Genomic DNA, 17,205 nt, shown 5'->3' with positions numbered 1-17,205 from the left:
AAAGGACTAGCCATGTTACCATACATCAAGTGCATTTCCGAACTGACAGCCAGACTACTGCGACCACTAGGACTAATAATAGCACACAAACCAACAGCCACTCTCAGACAACAGCTCACCAGAACGAAGGACCCGATACCCAGCTTAAGCAAAACCAATATAGTGTACAAAATCCCATGCAAGGACTGCACAAAACACTACATGGGACAAACAGGAAGACAGCTAACGATCCACATCCATGAACACCAACTAGCCACGAAACGATGCGACCAGCTATCCTTAGTAGCCACACATGCAGATGACAAGCAACATGAATTCGACTGGGACAACACTACTATTATAGGACAAGCCAAACAGAGAACAGCCAGGGAATTCCTAGAGGCATGGCACTCATCCACAGATTCAATCAATAAGCACATTGACCTGGACCCAATATACCGACCACTGCAACGCACAGCTGGAACTGACAACTGAAAGCGGTAGATTCAAACCACTACAAATGGCGGAGGAAAGATCACAGAAGCGCTTCACAGGAGGCTCCCAAGCACTGAGGATGTCACCTAGACAGGGGACGAAACGTCTGCAACACAAATTCCCAGCTCGGCGAACAGAACCACAACAACGAGCACCCGAGCTACAAATCTTCCCACAAACTTTGAATACCTTGTATTGCTGAATAAGTGTGGCAAATCATCAAAGTTTTAGAGGGGAAGCATTTTGGGAGCAATGATCATAATTCCATAGGTTTTAAGATAGTTGTGGATAAGCATAAGACTGGTTTTTGGGTGGAAATGCTAAATTGGGGGAAGGCTAATTACAACAATATTAAGCAGGGACTGGAGAACTTAGATTTGGGATTGCTGTTTGAGAGTAAATCCACATCAGGCATGTCAGAATCTTTTAAAAGCCAGTTGATCAGAGTTCAGGATCAGAATGTTCCTGTGAAAATGAAAGATAAAGATGGCAAGATTTGGGAACCCGAATGGCAAAGGATTTTGAAAGTTTTGTCAAAATGGAAAAAGGAATCATATATAAAGTTTAGAAAACTGAAATCAGACGAGACCCTTGAGAAATATAAAGAGAACAAAAAAGTACTTAAACTAGGAATTTGAAGGGCTGAAATAGGCATGAAACATTCTTGGCAAGTAGGATTAAGGAGAATCCCAAGGCATTTATACGTGTATTAGGAGCAAGAGGGTAGCTAGGGAAAGGGTAGATCCACTCAAGTACAAAGTAGGGAATTTATGCATGGAGGCAGTGGAAGTAAGGTACTTAATGAGGTAGTCTGATTAGTAAGTTTGCTGACGACAAGAAAATTGTTGAAGTGTGGATAGTGAGGAAGTTTGTTAAAAGTTACACTGTGATATAGATCAATTGAAAAGTTGGGCAGAGAACTGGCAGATGGAGGTTAATCTGGACAAGAGTGAGGTGAGTTTAGAATTGTTCCCCGAAAAGCGCAGCAGGTCAGGCAGCATCCAAGGAGCAGGAGAGTCGACGTTTTGGGCATGAGCCCTTCCTGAAGAATGGATCATGCCTGAAACGTCGACTCTTCTGCTCCTTGGATGCTGCCTGACCTGCTGCGCTTTTCCAGCAACACATTTTCAGCTCTGATCTCCAGCATCTGCAGTCCTCACTTTCTCCTAGAATTGTTCCCCATCAATCACACTAACTATTCGCAGCTTTTTTCCATGTTACCTTTCATATTCACTCCCTCGCTGCTTGATTTTTTTAGATCCTTTTCATGCTTTGATTCTTCATCAACAAGATTAGGCTGGTTGTTTGCTGCTATATTTGATGGGGGAGTAGAAATAGGTCCGGAATCTGGGCTTCTGCTCACAGTTCCATCGGCAAACAGAATCTAGGAAAAATTACAAGTATGTTGGAAAATACAGTACAGAAAGCACTCTACTTGCAATAAAGCGGTCCATATTTCAGAATGAGGGTGGTTGAAGGCAAAAAGGTCAGAATGTGTTTTATGTGATAAGATATTAAGTATATATTATAGCGCCAAGCAGCAAAGTTGTTACTATTATCCAAAGGATTGGACAGATATAAAACTATTTTTTACACTCTGTGGGGTTTTGCAAATGCTTCTACCTCCCTTCTAATGGGTGAAATTGTAGAAGTGTTACAAGTTGGGCTCACTTTAAAAAAATGTAACCTAGTCAGGAAGTTAATTTTCCAGTTACTTTTAAGAGAGAGAGAAAGAGAAGGGTAGAGAGGGGAGTGGCAAAGACAGCAATAGCAGACGGGAAAGAGAGAGAAAGGCAGGGGAAAAGAGATGAGAGAAAGGGAAGACGAGGGTTGTTAGAGAGAGAGAGAGAGCTGGGAAGGTGTGAAGGTTATATGGGGAAGAGAGGAAAGGGGACAGAGGGAAACTGCTGAACAGAGTAAAAGAATCTTAGTGCCCAATTTAAAAAGATATGTTACTGAGGAGTGAGTTGGTGTGGGAGCTATCTGCCCACTGTCTCCTCCAATCTGTACTAATGTCCTGAGTCTGTAGTGGCAGAAAACAACCCACAGGCAATGGACAGTCTTCTGTGTGCTGGAGGTGGCTGACAAGAATGATGGGACATGAAGATAAGGACATGAAGACCTGTCGCATGTATTCACCATTGTTGTCGCAGATCATCATGGCATGGTTGGGATGATAGCCCTGAAGCTGGCTAAAATGAGTATAACTGAGAATTGGGAAATGACTATTTCAGATATAATTATATAATCCAATAATATATTACCTCAGAGGATCCATCCATCATGTATTTTACCACAGTTCCCTGGAGTGTAATAACTCTTGATGCTTCCTGCATGGCAGGCCATTTCCGCGCTGCCTCACAGGGTTGGGAGCCATGAGTTTTAATAGGATAACTCTGGCGCAGCAAAATCCTATCTTCAGGTATATCTTCATTTTTTATACCTGAATATAATATTAAATCAAAGTTGACAATTAAAAAAATACAGGTACATGTAAAATTATGGAAAACCAATTGTAGTCTGCAGACAGAAGAAAAACAAAATGGTTTATTTTTAAAACCTCGATGAATTTTGCAGCAAAGTTGTTTATAAATGTTCTGCTGTATTCTCAGGAACATGCAGTGAAAGCTGTCCATATTGAGAAATTAAACATTTCTTCTTCTTGACTATAGTTAATAAGATGGTTCGGCTATGTTTGGAAATTTGAGATTTTAATTTATTGTAAACAGCTGTGCATTACATTTGAAGCTGCAAATTCATGGTATCTTTGCAAACTTTGTTAGTATGTTGAGATTTTGAAAAATATATTAAAAGGACAGACCTATAGAATCCTCAGTGAAGAACGTGATCAGCAGTCCATCTGGAGAACATGCGTTCAGACTCAGAAATGCTGAATGCTCTGGAACATCTTCTGAAGGAGCTGTTGGTTCAGACTCCTCAATTTCCACCTATACAAAGAAGCATGGAACCCAGAAAATAAATCAAAGGGTTGACTATTACCTGTTGGTGTTAGTCAAAAGTAATTTTAACTCCAAGCTAATTTTTTTTTATTCTTTGCATTTGGAGCATCTTCTATTATTGTAATGTGGGTGATTATTAGTAATGATAGCAGAAGAACCAATTACATTCTTCAGGAAATACCTTAAAAATCACTTAAAAGAGTGAAACATCTTGGTGATAGTTTTGGTTGATTTGAATAACATCTCAATAGCACATGAAGTGTAATGAATGCAAAATGTACCTTCTGTTCTTCTTTTAGCTGCTCTGGTTCCTCTAGTGCATGAACTGAGCCAAATTCCTTCTTTGGTTTGCCCTTTGCTGAATGAGAGTTTTTGTTTTTGGCAGACTTCTCTGATTTACCAGTAAGTGGTGGACTGGTAACAGGAACTTGTGTAACGACATGGATGGATGGGATTTTTAAAATATCAACTAGTACTGGATCTTGCTGATCTAAAAAAAAATTAATAGTGGGTGTGTGTATGATGTTGTTCAATATGCACAATATCACTTTTATTCCAAATGCTATAATTTCATAGATCTACAATATATGTTCTACATTGTTCAACATCACTGTAAATGCCTGTCCTGACAATAAGGAAAGCAAAATTCAGTCTCTCATTAGATGTCTGAGCTTAATTTTTTTCATAACATATTTGACAAAGTACTCTGGTTAGACATGGAATTGGTTTATTTTAAAATAAGTAAATGAACAGAATATAGTTTTCAGTCAAATCAATTCTTGCCATTTTTTGTACTTACCATCACTAAAAGGTTTTATCCAGTAACAAATTAATTTGCCCAATTTTATGTCCTTAACTAGCACCAGTCTTCTTCTATACTGAACTTCTGCACACCTGATTCACCTTGGAACCACGTCATAGTTTTAACTAAAAGGTAGAATCTTGCTAGTCTGATATAAGGTATGTAATTTATATACATTTTAATATTTTTTTTGGAATTTTGTACCAGTGGTATGTGTTTTTTTGTGCATCTGAAGGGGTTTTAATGACTAACTTGTAAGTATTTATGGAGGCGTGGTGATTTATTTTAGAACACAGTATTAGAGAGACTCCTGGAGAGTAATGGGCTTATGTCTACACCGAGAAATCTTGGGAGAAAACAAAGTAAACAGTATAGTTCTTTAGGCTTTTTGTTAGAAGATTCTGAAATTTTTGTGGACTGGTAACAGGAACTGGTGTAACGACATGGATGGATGGGATTTTTAAAATATGAACTAGTACTGGAACTTCATCTTGGAAAAAAGTCTTTTGGGTTTCACTGGGCAAGATTCAGAAGCCATGGTTGAAGCTCGATCTGTAAAACAGCTGCTCCTCAGAAAGAGAGGTAGTTTAGGACTATTAAAAATGGGGTTACCTCAGTGTAAACAGTCCACTTTAAAAACTCCAGACTAGAAATGTATGATTTAAACCCTGAAGGTGTTACTTAGACCTCAGTTGTATGAAGATTCTGCAGAGACTATCAGATCCTCAAAGTGGGGAACTGAAGCCTTCGTTAAGAACTATAGATATAAAAGAGAAGCAAATTCTCTCTCATGTGAGTACTTTAAAGGAGTGTTTTAAGATTAATAGGATTGCGTTTTATTGCATGCTTCAAAATCTTTACATATGTTTTGTAACTAGGTTGGTTTATTCTATTTTAAATGTTAATTTCTTTTGCGTAAATAACTTCTGTTTTACTGTTAAATGCAAAGCCTAATGCAAAGCATAATGTGCCTGTGTTTCTGTGAAAAACCATCTCATTAAAACAAAAACAAATCTATTAAGGTAGACTTCAGTCTGGGATGTGAATTATCTATAACATCTGCTGAGATCATAACATTAGGTACAGCTAGTTCACTTCTCCAGAAAATCTTATTGAGGTTAAGCCTTAACTTTCAGTTTGCTTTTTGTGTACAATCACTGAGTCATACAGCATAAAAACAGCCCTTCGGCCCAGCATATCTTTGCCAACCAATGAACATCAATCTGCACCAATCCCATTTACCTGCGCTTGGTCCAAAGCCTACTATGCTCTGGCATTTTAAGTGTTCGTCCAGATGTTTCTTAAATATTGCGACAGTACTTGCACCACCATCTCAGGCTGTGTGTTCCATATTTCTACCACCCTTTGGGTGAAAACATTTTCCCTCAGATCCCCTGAACCATTCACCCTCACCTAAAATGTATACCTTCGTGGGCATGTCTGCCATGGAAAAATTATTCTCACCATCGACCCTATCCATGCCTCTCATAATTTTGTACAAACTCAATCAGAACCTCCCCCCCCAAACCACCACTGCCTCTTCCCCCACTCAGTTCCCTCTGCTCCAAGGAAGACAAACCCAGCCTATCCAGTCTCTCCTTGTGACTGAGACTTTCCATCCAAGGCAAAAACCTGGTGAATTTCCTTTGTACTCTCTCCAATGCAATCACATCCTTCAATAATGTGGTGACCAGAACTTCACACATTATTCCATCTGTGGCCCAACCAACTCTCTATAAAGTTGCAACAAAACTTCCCTGCTCCTTTGTTCTACGTCCTGGCAAATGAAGGTAAACATCCTATATTCCTTCTTCACATTCTGTCTATCTGTGCTGAAACCTTCCAGGACCCATGGACTTGTACACCAAGTTTACTTCACTCCTCATTACTCCCTAGGGACCTACCATTCATTGTCTAAATTGTATATTTCCCAAAATAAGACGGAGGAGCAGAAAATATGCTATTCACCTCATCGAGTCTGCTCTGCCATTTGATCATGGCTGATAGGTTTTTCAACCCCATTTTCCCACTTTCTCCCCGTAACCTTTGATACCCTTGGCAATCACTATCCATCTCTGTTTTAAATATAATCAATGACCTGGCCTCCACAGATTCACCACTCTCTGGCTAAAGAAGTTTCTCCTTATCTCCGTTCTAAAGGGTCTTCCCTTTACTCTAAGGCTGTGCCCTCAGTTCCTTGTCTCTCCTGCCAATGGACACTTCTTCCCAACATCCAGGCCATTCAGGATATCTGCCATTGCTCTGCCTAATTTACCAGCTGATCAATATCAGACTGCAGTCTGAGACCATCCTCCTCACTATCATCAACAACACAAATTTTCCTGTCGTCTACAAACTTACAAATTATCCCTTCTATATTCACATCTAATTTGTTAATGCACACAACAAACAGCACGGATCCCAGCACTAATCCTGTGGCTGATTACAAAAACAAACCTCCATCTTCACTCATTACTTCTTATTTGCAAGCTAATTTTGCCAACTTGCCTTGGATTTCATGGGCTCTTATCTTTTGGACCAGCCTTCCATGTGAAATCTTTTCAAAGGCTTTTCTGAAGTCCATGTAAACCACATAGAAAGTACTACCCTCATCAACGTATTTAGTCACCTTTTCAGAAAACTTAATGAAATTAGTCAGATAGGATCTCTGTCCAATAAATCCATGCTGACTACTGCTTCTCAATCCCTGACTTTCCAAGTGTTGATTAATCTGCCCCTCAGAAATTTTTTCCAATAATTTCTCTACCACTGATGACAGACTAATTGATCTGCAATTACCTGACCTAACCCCGCTGCTCTTCTTGAACAATGGAACCACATTAGCTATTGGCCAATTATCTGGCACTTCACCTGTGACCAGCAAAATATGATACATATTCTCCAGGGCCCCAGCAATTTCCTCATCTGCCTCCCATAGCAGTGTGGGATACATCTCACCAGACCCTGGGGATTGCACTTTTATGCTCCTTGTTGGTCTTAACATGCTTTAGAACCTCACCATCCCAACTGATATCCCCAGCTACAGGTTATTCTCCTGTAAATACAGATGAGAAATATTCATTAATGACATTGACTTCATCCTGTGGCTCCACACAGATTGCCCCTTTGGTCTCTGATAGGTTCCACTTTTTTTCTCATAATGCTCTTGCTCTTAACATACTTGTAAAGTGCCTTGGGGTTTTCCTTAATCCTCTTTCTGTCCTAATTTCTTTTATAAGCACCTCCCTACACTCTCTATACATCTGAATTTCCTATTGTTAATGTTCTACACTGAACGTGTGCTTCCTTCATTTTCTTGATCACACGCGATAACCCTTGACATCCAGCATTCGGTGGACTTGCTGCCCTTGTGTTTCACTTTTAGAGGAATGTATTGGCCCTGAATTCTCACTCTACTACCTTTTAAAGATTCCCACTTTCCAAATGTAGACTTACCTACAAGTAGCTAATCTAACCTAAAAACTCTTAATTCCCTTCTGGGCATCAGTGACAAGCAGTAGCAAAGTAGCAATGTACACATTCCATGAATGACTCAGAAAAAATATTCTTAAAAAAAAGTGGGCGGCAAGGTGGCACAGTGGTAAGCACTGCTGCCTCAAAGCACCAGAGACCCGGCTTCAATTCCCACCTCAGGCCACTGTGTGGAGTTTGCACATTCGCACTGTGTCTGTATGGGTTTCCTCCGGGTGCTCGGGTTCCCTCCCACAGTCCAAAAATGTGCAAGTTAGGTGAATTGGCCATGCTAAATTGCCCGTAGTGTTAGGTAAAGGGGTGAAATGTAAGGGAGTAGGTCTGGGTGGGTTGTGCTTTGGTGGGTCAGTGTGGACTTGATTGGCCGAAGGGCCTGTTTTCACACTGTAAATAATGTAATCTAGCTGCTCCGAGTTTATGCTTGTTAGATCCTGCCTAATAATACTGAGATTGGCCTTCCTTCAATTTAGACATTTAACTTCCACAATTTTCTTATCTACTCCATAATGACTTTGAAACTTGCAGAGTTATGGCCATTTTCCCTACAATTCTTGCCCACTGACAATTCAATCACTTAACCAGCTTCATTCCCTAGGATTAGGTCTAGTCCCATTTCTAACTGGACTATCTAGGCACTGACACAGAATGCTCTACGAGATGCACTTTAAAAATTCTACTCTATCTAATTCTTTAACAGGAATTGCTTTAGTGTGAAAGTTAGCAAAGTTGAAATCCCCAACTACTATAACCATATCCCTCAGACACTTAGGTGGTTTTATCTAAAGACCTTAAGATTTGCCTACATATCTGCTCCTTTTTCGCCCTCTGATGGTTGCACCAAGAATTGGCTTGCTGAATTGAAAAATTCCTTATGCTGGCATCTACACTAACAATATTAGATTAGATTATTTACAGTCTGGAAACAGGCCCTTCGGCCCAACTAGTCCACACCTGCTGAAGCGCAACCCACCCATACCCCGACATTTACCCCTTACCTAACACTACGGGCAATTTAGTATGGCCAATTCACCTGACCTGCACATCTTTGGACTGTGGGAGGAAACCGGAGCACCCGAAGGAAACCCACGCAGACACGGGGAGAATGTGCAAACTCCACACAGTCTGTCGCCTGAGTCGGGAATTGAACCCGGGTGTCAGGCGCTGTGAGGCAGCAGTGCTAACCACTGTGCCTCCGTGCCGCCCACAATGTCGAAATTAAAACCTCATTATGGATACGAATATCTCAGAAATGTGTTCAATGATTTTTCATTCTTTCAAATGTGCAATACAAAAATAATTTAATGATTTACTTCAGTAGAGGTCAGACGACTAAGAATGAAACTTGGTAGTAATTCCTTAAATAATTGCTTTACAGAACTTAAATATTTACAAAAGAAGACAAGAAGTTAAAGCTTTTCATCTCGCATTCATCAGAACTAGACTGAATCAAAAGGACAAGATTTTATGCACGAGAAGAAGGTGCTGATTTGTTGTGCCATCATTGCATGGAGATGCAGCCAGAATAGTTAACCAGCATGCTCAATTCTTAATCAGGGCAGGTAGGGTGATTGGTCAGCTGTTGCCAAGGGGATACAGGGGTATACTGTCTTTGAAAAAGGTGCAATACACATACAAATTTCCTTTACCTCCTTAAATAGGGCCTGTGTGTTTATATATGTAAGTTCTAGCAAATACAGCACTCTATGAGGCTGATTGATGATTTTAAATTGATTTCCAGTGTACCAATTAAGATAGTCTGGATTATTTATGATTTCCAAAAGCAGAACCACTTTGATTGGTGGATATACTTGGCTGAGGCTGAAAAGCATGGCCAGGTGGAGCATGGTCAGCCACTGTTGTTTGATATGCCCTGCAAGTCATTGGTACATATGACCTACATACTTGGCATTACACTGACACTGAAACTCATATCACATTATTATTTATATGTAGTCAAATATCTTTTTGGCTTGACGGCAACATCCTATTAGTGGAGAAAACCACTTGCGGATTTACTTCATAATAGTGGCATGACACACCTAACTTCACCTGTTGTTCAAATCATTGAGACTTTTTCACCTTCTAGCGTAATCTGAGGGAAATTGGGAATGCATCGGGCCAAAGCTAGTGGATATAAACATTTCCTTTAGCTTTCAGGATACACAATGAGTAAGACTTGATCGAGATCTTCATTATCAAGCAGGATAGTTTTGATGTGCCTTGTCTCAAACTTAACTTTATGCTTGAGCAGTTGGCTAGTGCCCTCTTCACGAGATAAAAAGTGAGGTCTGCAGATGCTGGAGATCAGAGCTGAAAATGTGTTGCTGGTGTAAGCACAGCAGGTCAGGCAGCATCCAAGGAACAGGAAATTCGACGTTTCGGGCCAGAGCCTTCCTGATAAAGGGCTCTGGCCCGAAACATCGAATTTCCTGTTCCTTGGATGCTGCCTGACCTGCTGTGCTTACACCAGCAACACATTTTCACCTCTTCACAAGATGTAAAGAGACCAATGAACTCGGTACAGAGTAGTTAAGAACACATTGTCAGAATTTTCAACTAATTCATCAAGAATTCATTTAAATGATAAGTTTGATCTGAGAATGTAGTTGATTAAGTTGTGTAAAGTTAAACAGTAAATTTCAGTTAATTATTACATGTAAAATACAATAAAATGATTTTTTAGAAACAGATTAAGATCCCTCAAACTCACCGAATTCATAGTTCTCTGCTTAAAGTCACAAAGTCACTATATCTTTTTAGTATAGTCTTTTGACTTCTTTCCAATTCATGTTACTCAAAATATCTATTGTACTATATCCCAATTCATCAACAGAAATCAAATGCCCTTTGAACTTTGATTTCTTATTACTGTAAAGACTGCATCTGTTTATTATTCTGTATTTTCGATTAGAGTGAAATGGAAAAAGGACTGTTTTAAAATTGATGATTGTGGAAGGGATTATTGCACTTTTTAAAACCAATTTAATTATCCATATTTTAAGAGGTGTTTCCACTGCTGCTTGTATGGGGGAGAGTCAGTTACAGACAAACTGGCATTGGAGGTACGTACAGTGTGGGATTCCGTTGGCAACAAGTGGCTGATTGCACTAGTGGATTCTCAACCAGTTGTCAATGACAAAAACGTATGGCTTGAAAAACAACTTTGTCATTGTCTCCTTGGTAGCTAAACATCATGTGGGTGTAAATGATTTGGCCAGAAGTCTTCAGACCTCAGAAAGTGAAGTGGTCTCCTTCTCTCTGTTCAGTAAAAATATTGAAGCTTGAAGAATGCAGTTTAACTTTCCACATCAGTTGCTGCAAGTGGTGATTTTTAACCACTAACTAAAAACATGTTGCAATTTGTGAACTAGTTGCTCCTATTAGTGAAGAAAACCACTCACAGATCTACTGCATAATAGCGGCATGACACATCTAACTTCACCTGTTGTTCAAATCATTGAGATTTCTTCACCTTCTAGGATAATTTGAGGGAAATTGGGTACTGCACAGGGCCAAAGTGGACTCATCCATAGACTGCATCAACAAGGACATAGACCTAGAACCAATATACCAGCCACTACAAAGAATAAGCGGAACCAGCAACTGGAAGTTGCAGGAACAGAACCAAATAAATTCCAAAAGAGACAGTACAGCAGTGCTTCACAGGAGGCTCCAAAACACTGAAGATGTCACCTTGGCAGGGGACAAAAAATCAGCAAATCAACTTCCTAGCTTGGCGAACAAACCCACAATCAGTACCCAAGCTACAAATCTTTACGCAAACCTTGAAGATGAAGTCCTGATAAGCAAAAGATTCATCTCAGGAAACTGCAGATAGGGGGCATTGAACTACCTTCCTAATTTTCCCTCCAGCCATAACACTTTTTTTTTGTTCTGTTAGCATCTACCTGTACATGTAAAAGTGAAGCTTTAGAAGGTGATTAGAGTTTTAATTAGCAGAGTTACACATCAATGATTCATTATTGTTGTACCTAGAATCTATTGATTTCCAATAAATAGTTAATTATTGTTAGGCATAGAAATCTTGTCTATTCTTTCTGTTAATCTGGAGCTGAAAAGACAGGTAAATTGTGGAATTTTGCATACTTTGATAAAATCTTTAATTTTTGTGATAATTTCTGGAAGAGCTTGATTTACAGCATGCTGCCCAGTGAGATGTTACATTACTTCACCTTTTTTTTGTTCTTTTGTAAGAGGATATTTGCTGAGTGTTATAGTTATTCCATCATCAAGGACAGCGGAGAAAGATCTACACTTGCTGATGGAGACTTGTGCTTTTTCTTCCTCTGTAAAGATTAGATAATTGTAGAATTAAATAATTAACTAAAAACATAATAGGTAAACTGCCAATGGTTACCCAACACTTCACCATTCACGTTATTCCGATATAATTTAAATTTAAATAATTTTTTTTTACCATTTGTTATGATTCAGTGGAACAATATTGCAGCAATGATGTCATCACTGCAGAATAAAGATACAGCACTGAATGGGGCTGATATTGTGCAATAACATGAAGTCACTTTATTTCAATATTTTTCTAGCCCTTCAGGTCAATCTCATATGATACTCGGAGATTCTTTAGGGACTTGGGGGAGACTTGAAAGTTGACAGCAAGTCAAGGACAGAATATATTTTTCTTCAATGCGTTCGGTACTGAAGTCTCTTAGGAATTGGCGACTGAAAACCAATGTAGATTTTCTTGGAACAGCCACTGTAGCCTTATCTGAACTGCAAATGAAATCCTGTTCACTCTGCTTCATTGATGAAGCAAGATACATTTAGAGGAAATCTGGGCATCAGATGAAAGCTTGTGTCTAAGTTTGCATGGCTAGACATTAAGGAGAGAACTACAACTAGAGAACAAATTTATATTTACATAGCACCTTAGCTGTAGGAAAACATTAAGTGTTTCACATTAGGAAAAACGGACTCAAGCCAAAGTAAATATTGGGTTAGATACAGATTTTTGCAGGCCCAACATTTATAAGGCTGTGCTGCCTGCCCTGTGTTAGGACTTCAGATATTTGATCAGAGGCTGGAGAGGAATTTGTAGTGGGATAAAAATAGGAAGTGCTAGAAAAAAAACAGCAGATCTGAAAGCACCAGTGGAGAGAGAGAGAGAATTAACATTTCATGTTTGATATTGGACTTAAAATGTTGACTCTCTCTGTTAGATGCTTTTTTTAAATTTCAGATTTCCAAAATCTGCAACATTTTACCTTAATTTGAGTGATCAAATGGTTGATGTCCAAATAGATACCATCAACATAGGAAAGTCAAGTAAAGAGGTTCTGCTTGGGTAATATTAGCAACTACTGGTTAAATTGAAAAGCAGAACCTTAAAGATAATAATTTCTGGATTACTATCTGAAACACAAGGAAACTAAAGAAGGGGATGACAAAATTAGAGAGTTAAATATATGGCTTAAATACTGGAATGTGAAAAATGTGTTGCAATTAAGACAGGACAGTGGTATGGATAAGGGACAATGTGAAACCTATACCATTGAGACAGACTTCACCTGAACTCTGTTGGGCCCATCTTCTGGTGAGTTATATAAAGAGGTTGGTAGGTATGCCCTTAAAATAATTTGTGGAGCTGAGGGATTGAGTGGGATGTTGTGCTAAGTTGAAGAAGAGATTAGGGTTGCAAAAAGTGATATTATAATCAGAAGGGACAGAACCTGCACTGGCAGATAGGTTAGATATTACAAAGTGGTAAAAAGACAGTTAAAAGCTCTGTATCTGAATGCGTTTAATGTTATTAATGAAATGGATGAATTAGGAGTTCAATGAGAAATAAATATGTATGATCTGATAGCTATCAAAGAGACATTGCTACAAGACCCAAAACTTACAACCTGAATATTCAAGGTGTGTGACATTTCAGAGCAATAGGAAATTGGGAAAAAGAGGAATTAAAACTTTGTTAATTGAGGGGAAAATGGCCTTGGTTCTAAAGATCAAGGTGTATAGTTATTCTATATAGTGGTAAGAAATAATACAAATTGGAAGTCTTATTTGGAAATAGTTTATTAGGCCCTCTAACAATAACCATTTAGTTGGATGCAATAGAAGAAATAAAAGAGCTTTTGACAATAATACAACAATAGTTATGCATCATTTTAATCTACCGATAGATTGGATGATTTTGATTGTTAAAGATAACCTGGACGATGAGTTTTAGGACAATTTCTTAGAGCTGCACATTCTGGAATCAGACAGCAGGCTGATCCAGATTGGATTATGCACAAGAAGACAGATTTAATTTATAACCTCAGAAAAAAGGTGTTTTTAGGTAACAGCGATCATAATAGGATTGAATTTTGCAACCAGTTTATTGGAGACCAGACGGCCTAAGATTAGTGTTTGAATGTAACGAATGGAAATTATTGAATTGAACATAATATTTTAGAAACAGCAAAGAATGACTAAAAGATTAGCAATGTGGGAGAAGTTAGAACACTACATAAAGCTAACTAGAAATATAACAACAGATCAAAAAATTTCTACAGGCATCTAAAAAGGAAAAGAGTAAATAAAGTGATTGTCGATCCTTTAGTGAAGGTAATTGCTTTGTAAATCAAAGACTGCATTTCTACAAATAAGAGACAACAAAGTGAAATACTGGAGTTGCAATTGATTTTCTTATAGTATAATTGAATTCTTTCCACTAAAAGCTGAAATATTAAATGCACCCTTACTATTTCTTTTCTACCTGTGTCAGACTTTTCACAATCTTTTTCTGATGAAACTTCTTCGCTGTGATCCAAGTATTTTATCGGATCTCTGATATAGGTCAAGAATCGATGCTTGTCCTTCATTACACAGACCTGAATAATTGTAGAACCTATTGAAACAATAAAGATGCTTTCTATTAATTTTGGAAGAAACTTCAGCTTACATTGAATCAAAGTATATCTGACAAACAAGCACAATTTTTTTGAATTAGGTGTTTCAAGCTGGTCTGGTGGTGTACAGTAGAATTTCCATGGGATTCTTCCAATTACCAGATATGTTTGGTGGAAGATCAGAAGAAATGTATTTGAAGTGGCTGGCTATACTATTTTTCTTCAACAGAGATAACCAAACATGGGGAGTGGGTATCAGGTGATAGGGATATTCGTATACAGTGGACAATTAGCCAAGAAGCTACTGGAACTTCATGTCGCCAGAAACAATACATAAATATCAGATTTTAAAGAATTTGAACAAGTCCAAGTTTAAATTCAAAGTAAATGTCAAATAGCCCCTCACAAAGACATCTCCGCATAGTAAACTTGCAGCTGTGTCAGTTGAACTATCAGAGCTTCTTCAGATACATTGTAATTTACTAATCCCCAGAGTTGCTGTGTATTATGCTCACCCTTTATAAGACTGCACAAAATCAGAGGTTTTTAGAATGAGAAGGTCTATAACTGACATCATTATCTTAGTCCGGGAAACTTCAATAGAACACAGGAGATGACAATATATTGACTTCATCAATCTCACTAAGGCATTCTATGGCATCCCAGTCAAAGTTGTTTCTGTGACAATATGATGGCTATGATCAGGTGATGTTGGAACTGTTTGTGATCTTAAGCAGTGTTAATTTTCAACATTGTCAGGTGTATTCCAGTGTTTTGGCCATAGTGGTTTTGGGATGGACTAGTTCTGGAGTTTTCAGTCAGAAAGTTGGGATGCTAGCTCATTAAAAGCAGGAGGCAAAACAATGATGAGACCATATTTACCATATTAACATTTAACCCAAAATATTTAAGCAATGTTACTTTATGACCATATTAACTTATTCTAACACTGACAACCAGTTTCAAACAAATGGGTTAATGATTCATCTAGGCTATAATTTGTACATTAAAGATTTAAAACAGAGGCTAACCATAAGAGTTGACACACAATAGGAATCTTGATATTCTCTAAACCTATTTGCTCAGAAGCTTAAAAATAACTGAATTTCTCTTCATGAAATTCACAGATTATATACTTCAACAACTTGAAAGTCTAGAAGTTGTTATTGCAGTAATAAATTTATTTGATTTTGTAGTTTTCATTCATCGCAGGCCAATTATTTGGTCATCAAATAGTTACCATGCAAAAACTGTATGATTTTCACTTGAATGTGCCCTCCATCAGCTGGGAATAGAGACTTGACTTCACCAGATACACGAATTAAATCATTTCCAAAATTGTAGCCAGTAAACTGCAAATAAATTGCACAGGTAACAGTCACTGAATTTGGTACAAAGAGCATTTGTGCAGTTATGAATATGAAAAATAATTTGGGTAGGTTTGTGTTTTCAAAAGGTGAATGTTTTTAAATACTGATAAATGGAATGTTTTACTTCTGTGTTACAGGAGATCAGAAGTTCTGTTTGCATTGCTGGCATTACCTGGGTTGTTGGAGGAAAACAAGTCAGGTGATGCAATTCAATGATTCATGTCACCATGTCACTTTTACAACTTGCTGCTAAAAGTGATGTTGAACGTTATGACTTGTGCAGTAATGACAAGGTGTATTTTAATAAAATGATTATGCTACATATTTCCCATCATTTCTGTCTCAGTAATACAGTGTATAAATAATACGGGAATAATGATAGTACCCATTACTTGGTATGACTGGCAGCGAACTGAACAAACTGAACGTCAGTTAAATTAAAAGTCTGTACATTAAGGGAGAAGTTTAATATGCAAGTATAATTGTTATTTGCAATAATCTGGAAATGTATGAAGCAAATTGCATGGTTTGAAGGGATGTCTATGGAGCAGTTCAATACATATACAGGTTGTTCTAAGATGCATTCCACTAATGCAAATTTACTATAGCAATTGATGAATTGGGGATATTGTTTCTAAAGTGCGAATTTTTAAAACATGTGTTGGCTGTAATGCAATTACATCGCCAACACATTAAGCGCTCTTTCCAAAATGCAATTTTTTTATAACATTGGATTGCACAAGAAAGCAACCATCACATTATTGAAGAATTACTTGTATTCATGAAGTCATTCTTAATGCAATTGAAATAGATCAAGAAGCATGTAAAAATTCTTGGAATTTATGATGGAAGCTTTTCGCAATAGGAGAAGCACTCTTCTTGAATGCTCAAAGTGCTATGGCAGAGACCTCAGGCTGTAAAGTACAGTCATAAAAATAGAAAATAGAAAATATGGAGAAATTCAGCAGCTTTGGCAGAATCTGTAAAGAGAGGAACTAGTGTATCGAGTCCCATGACACTTCTTCCAAACTGACCTTGAAGGTGTGCTTGGAACCCCAGGCAGTGAGGAGAGGAAAAGTAAGGGAAATTGTTATGCCTTTTGTGAATGTGTAGGAAGATCCCATGGGGGAGGGGTGTGTTGGCAGCAGGACATAGGTCAGGAAGTGCAAGATGGCTTTAGGTGGTGGTAGGAATCATTGCTTTTATCTACGGTACACTAAATTATTTTGTCT

At 38.2% G+C, this 17,205-nt stretch overlaps 1 protein-coding gene across 1 annotated transcript in view; it reads right to left on the bottom strand.

Moving 5' to 3' along the window:
• The window catches only part of spag17 (sperm associated antigen 17), a 225,401-nt gene that overhangs the window by 113,734 nt on the left and 94,462 nt on the right, over positions 1 to 17,205 (bottom strand). Inside the window, exons 26-32 of the mRNA XM_060832789.1 lie at positions 15,844 to 15,955; positions 14,471 to 14,602; positions 11,922 to 12,035; positions 3,716 to 3,924; positions 3,296 to 3,422; positions 2,739 to 2,917; positions 1,696 to 1,858 (exon numbers count right to left, since the gene is read on the bottom strand). Of these exons, the coding sequence (XP_060688772.1) occupies positions 1,696 to 1,858; positions 2,739 to 2,917; positions 3,296 to 3,422; positions 3,716 to 3,924; positions 11,922 to 12,035; positions 14,471 to 14,602; positions 15,844 to 15,955 (1,036 nt within the window). The remainder of the gene's footprint in view (positions 1 to 1,695; positions 1,859 to 2,738; positions 2,918 to 3,295; positions 3,423 to 3,715; positions 3,925 to 11,921; positions 12,036 to 14,470; positions 14,603 to 15,843; positions 15,956 to 17,205) is intronic.

This window comes from Hemiscyllium ocellatum, chromosome 12, assembly GCF_020745735.1.
Source record: "Hemiscyllium ocellatum isolate sHemOce1 chromosome 12, sHemOce1.pat.X.cur, whole genome shotgun sequence".
NCBI classification, from domain to species: Eukaryota; Metazoa; Chordata; class Chondrichthyes; order Orectolobiformes; family Hemiscylliidae; genus Hemiscyllium; species Hemiscyllium ocellatum.
This window is presented reverse-complemented; position numbering and strand designations above follow the sequence as displayed.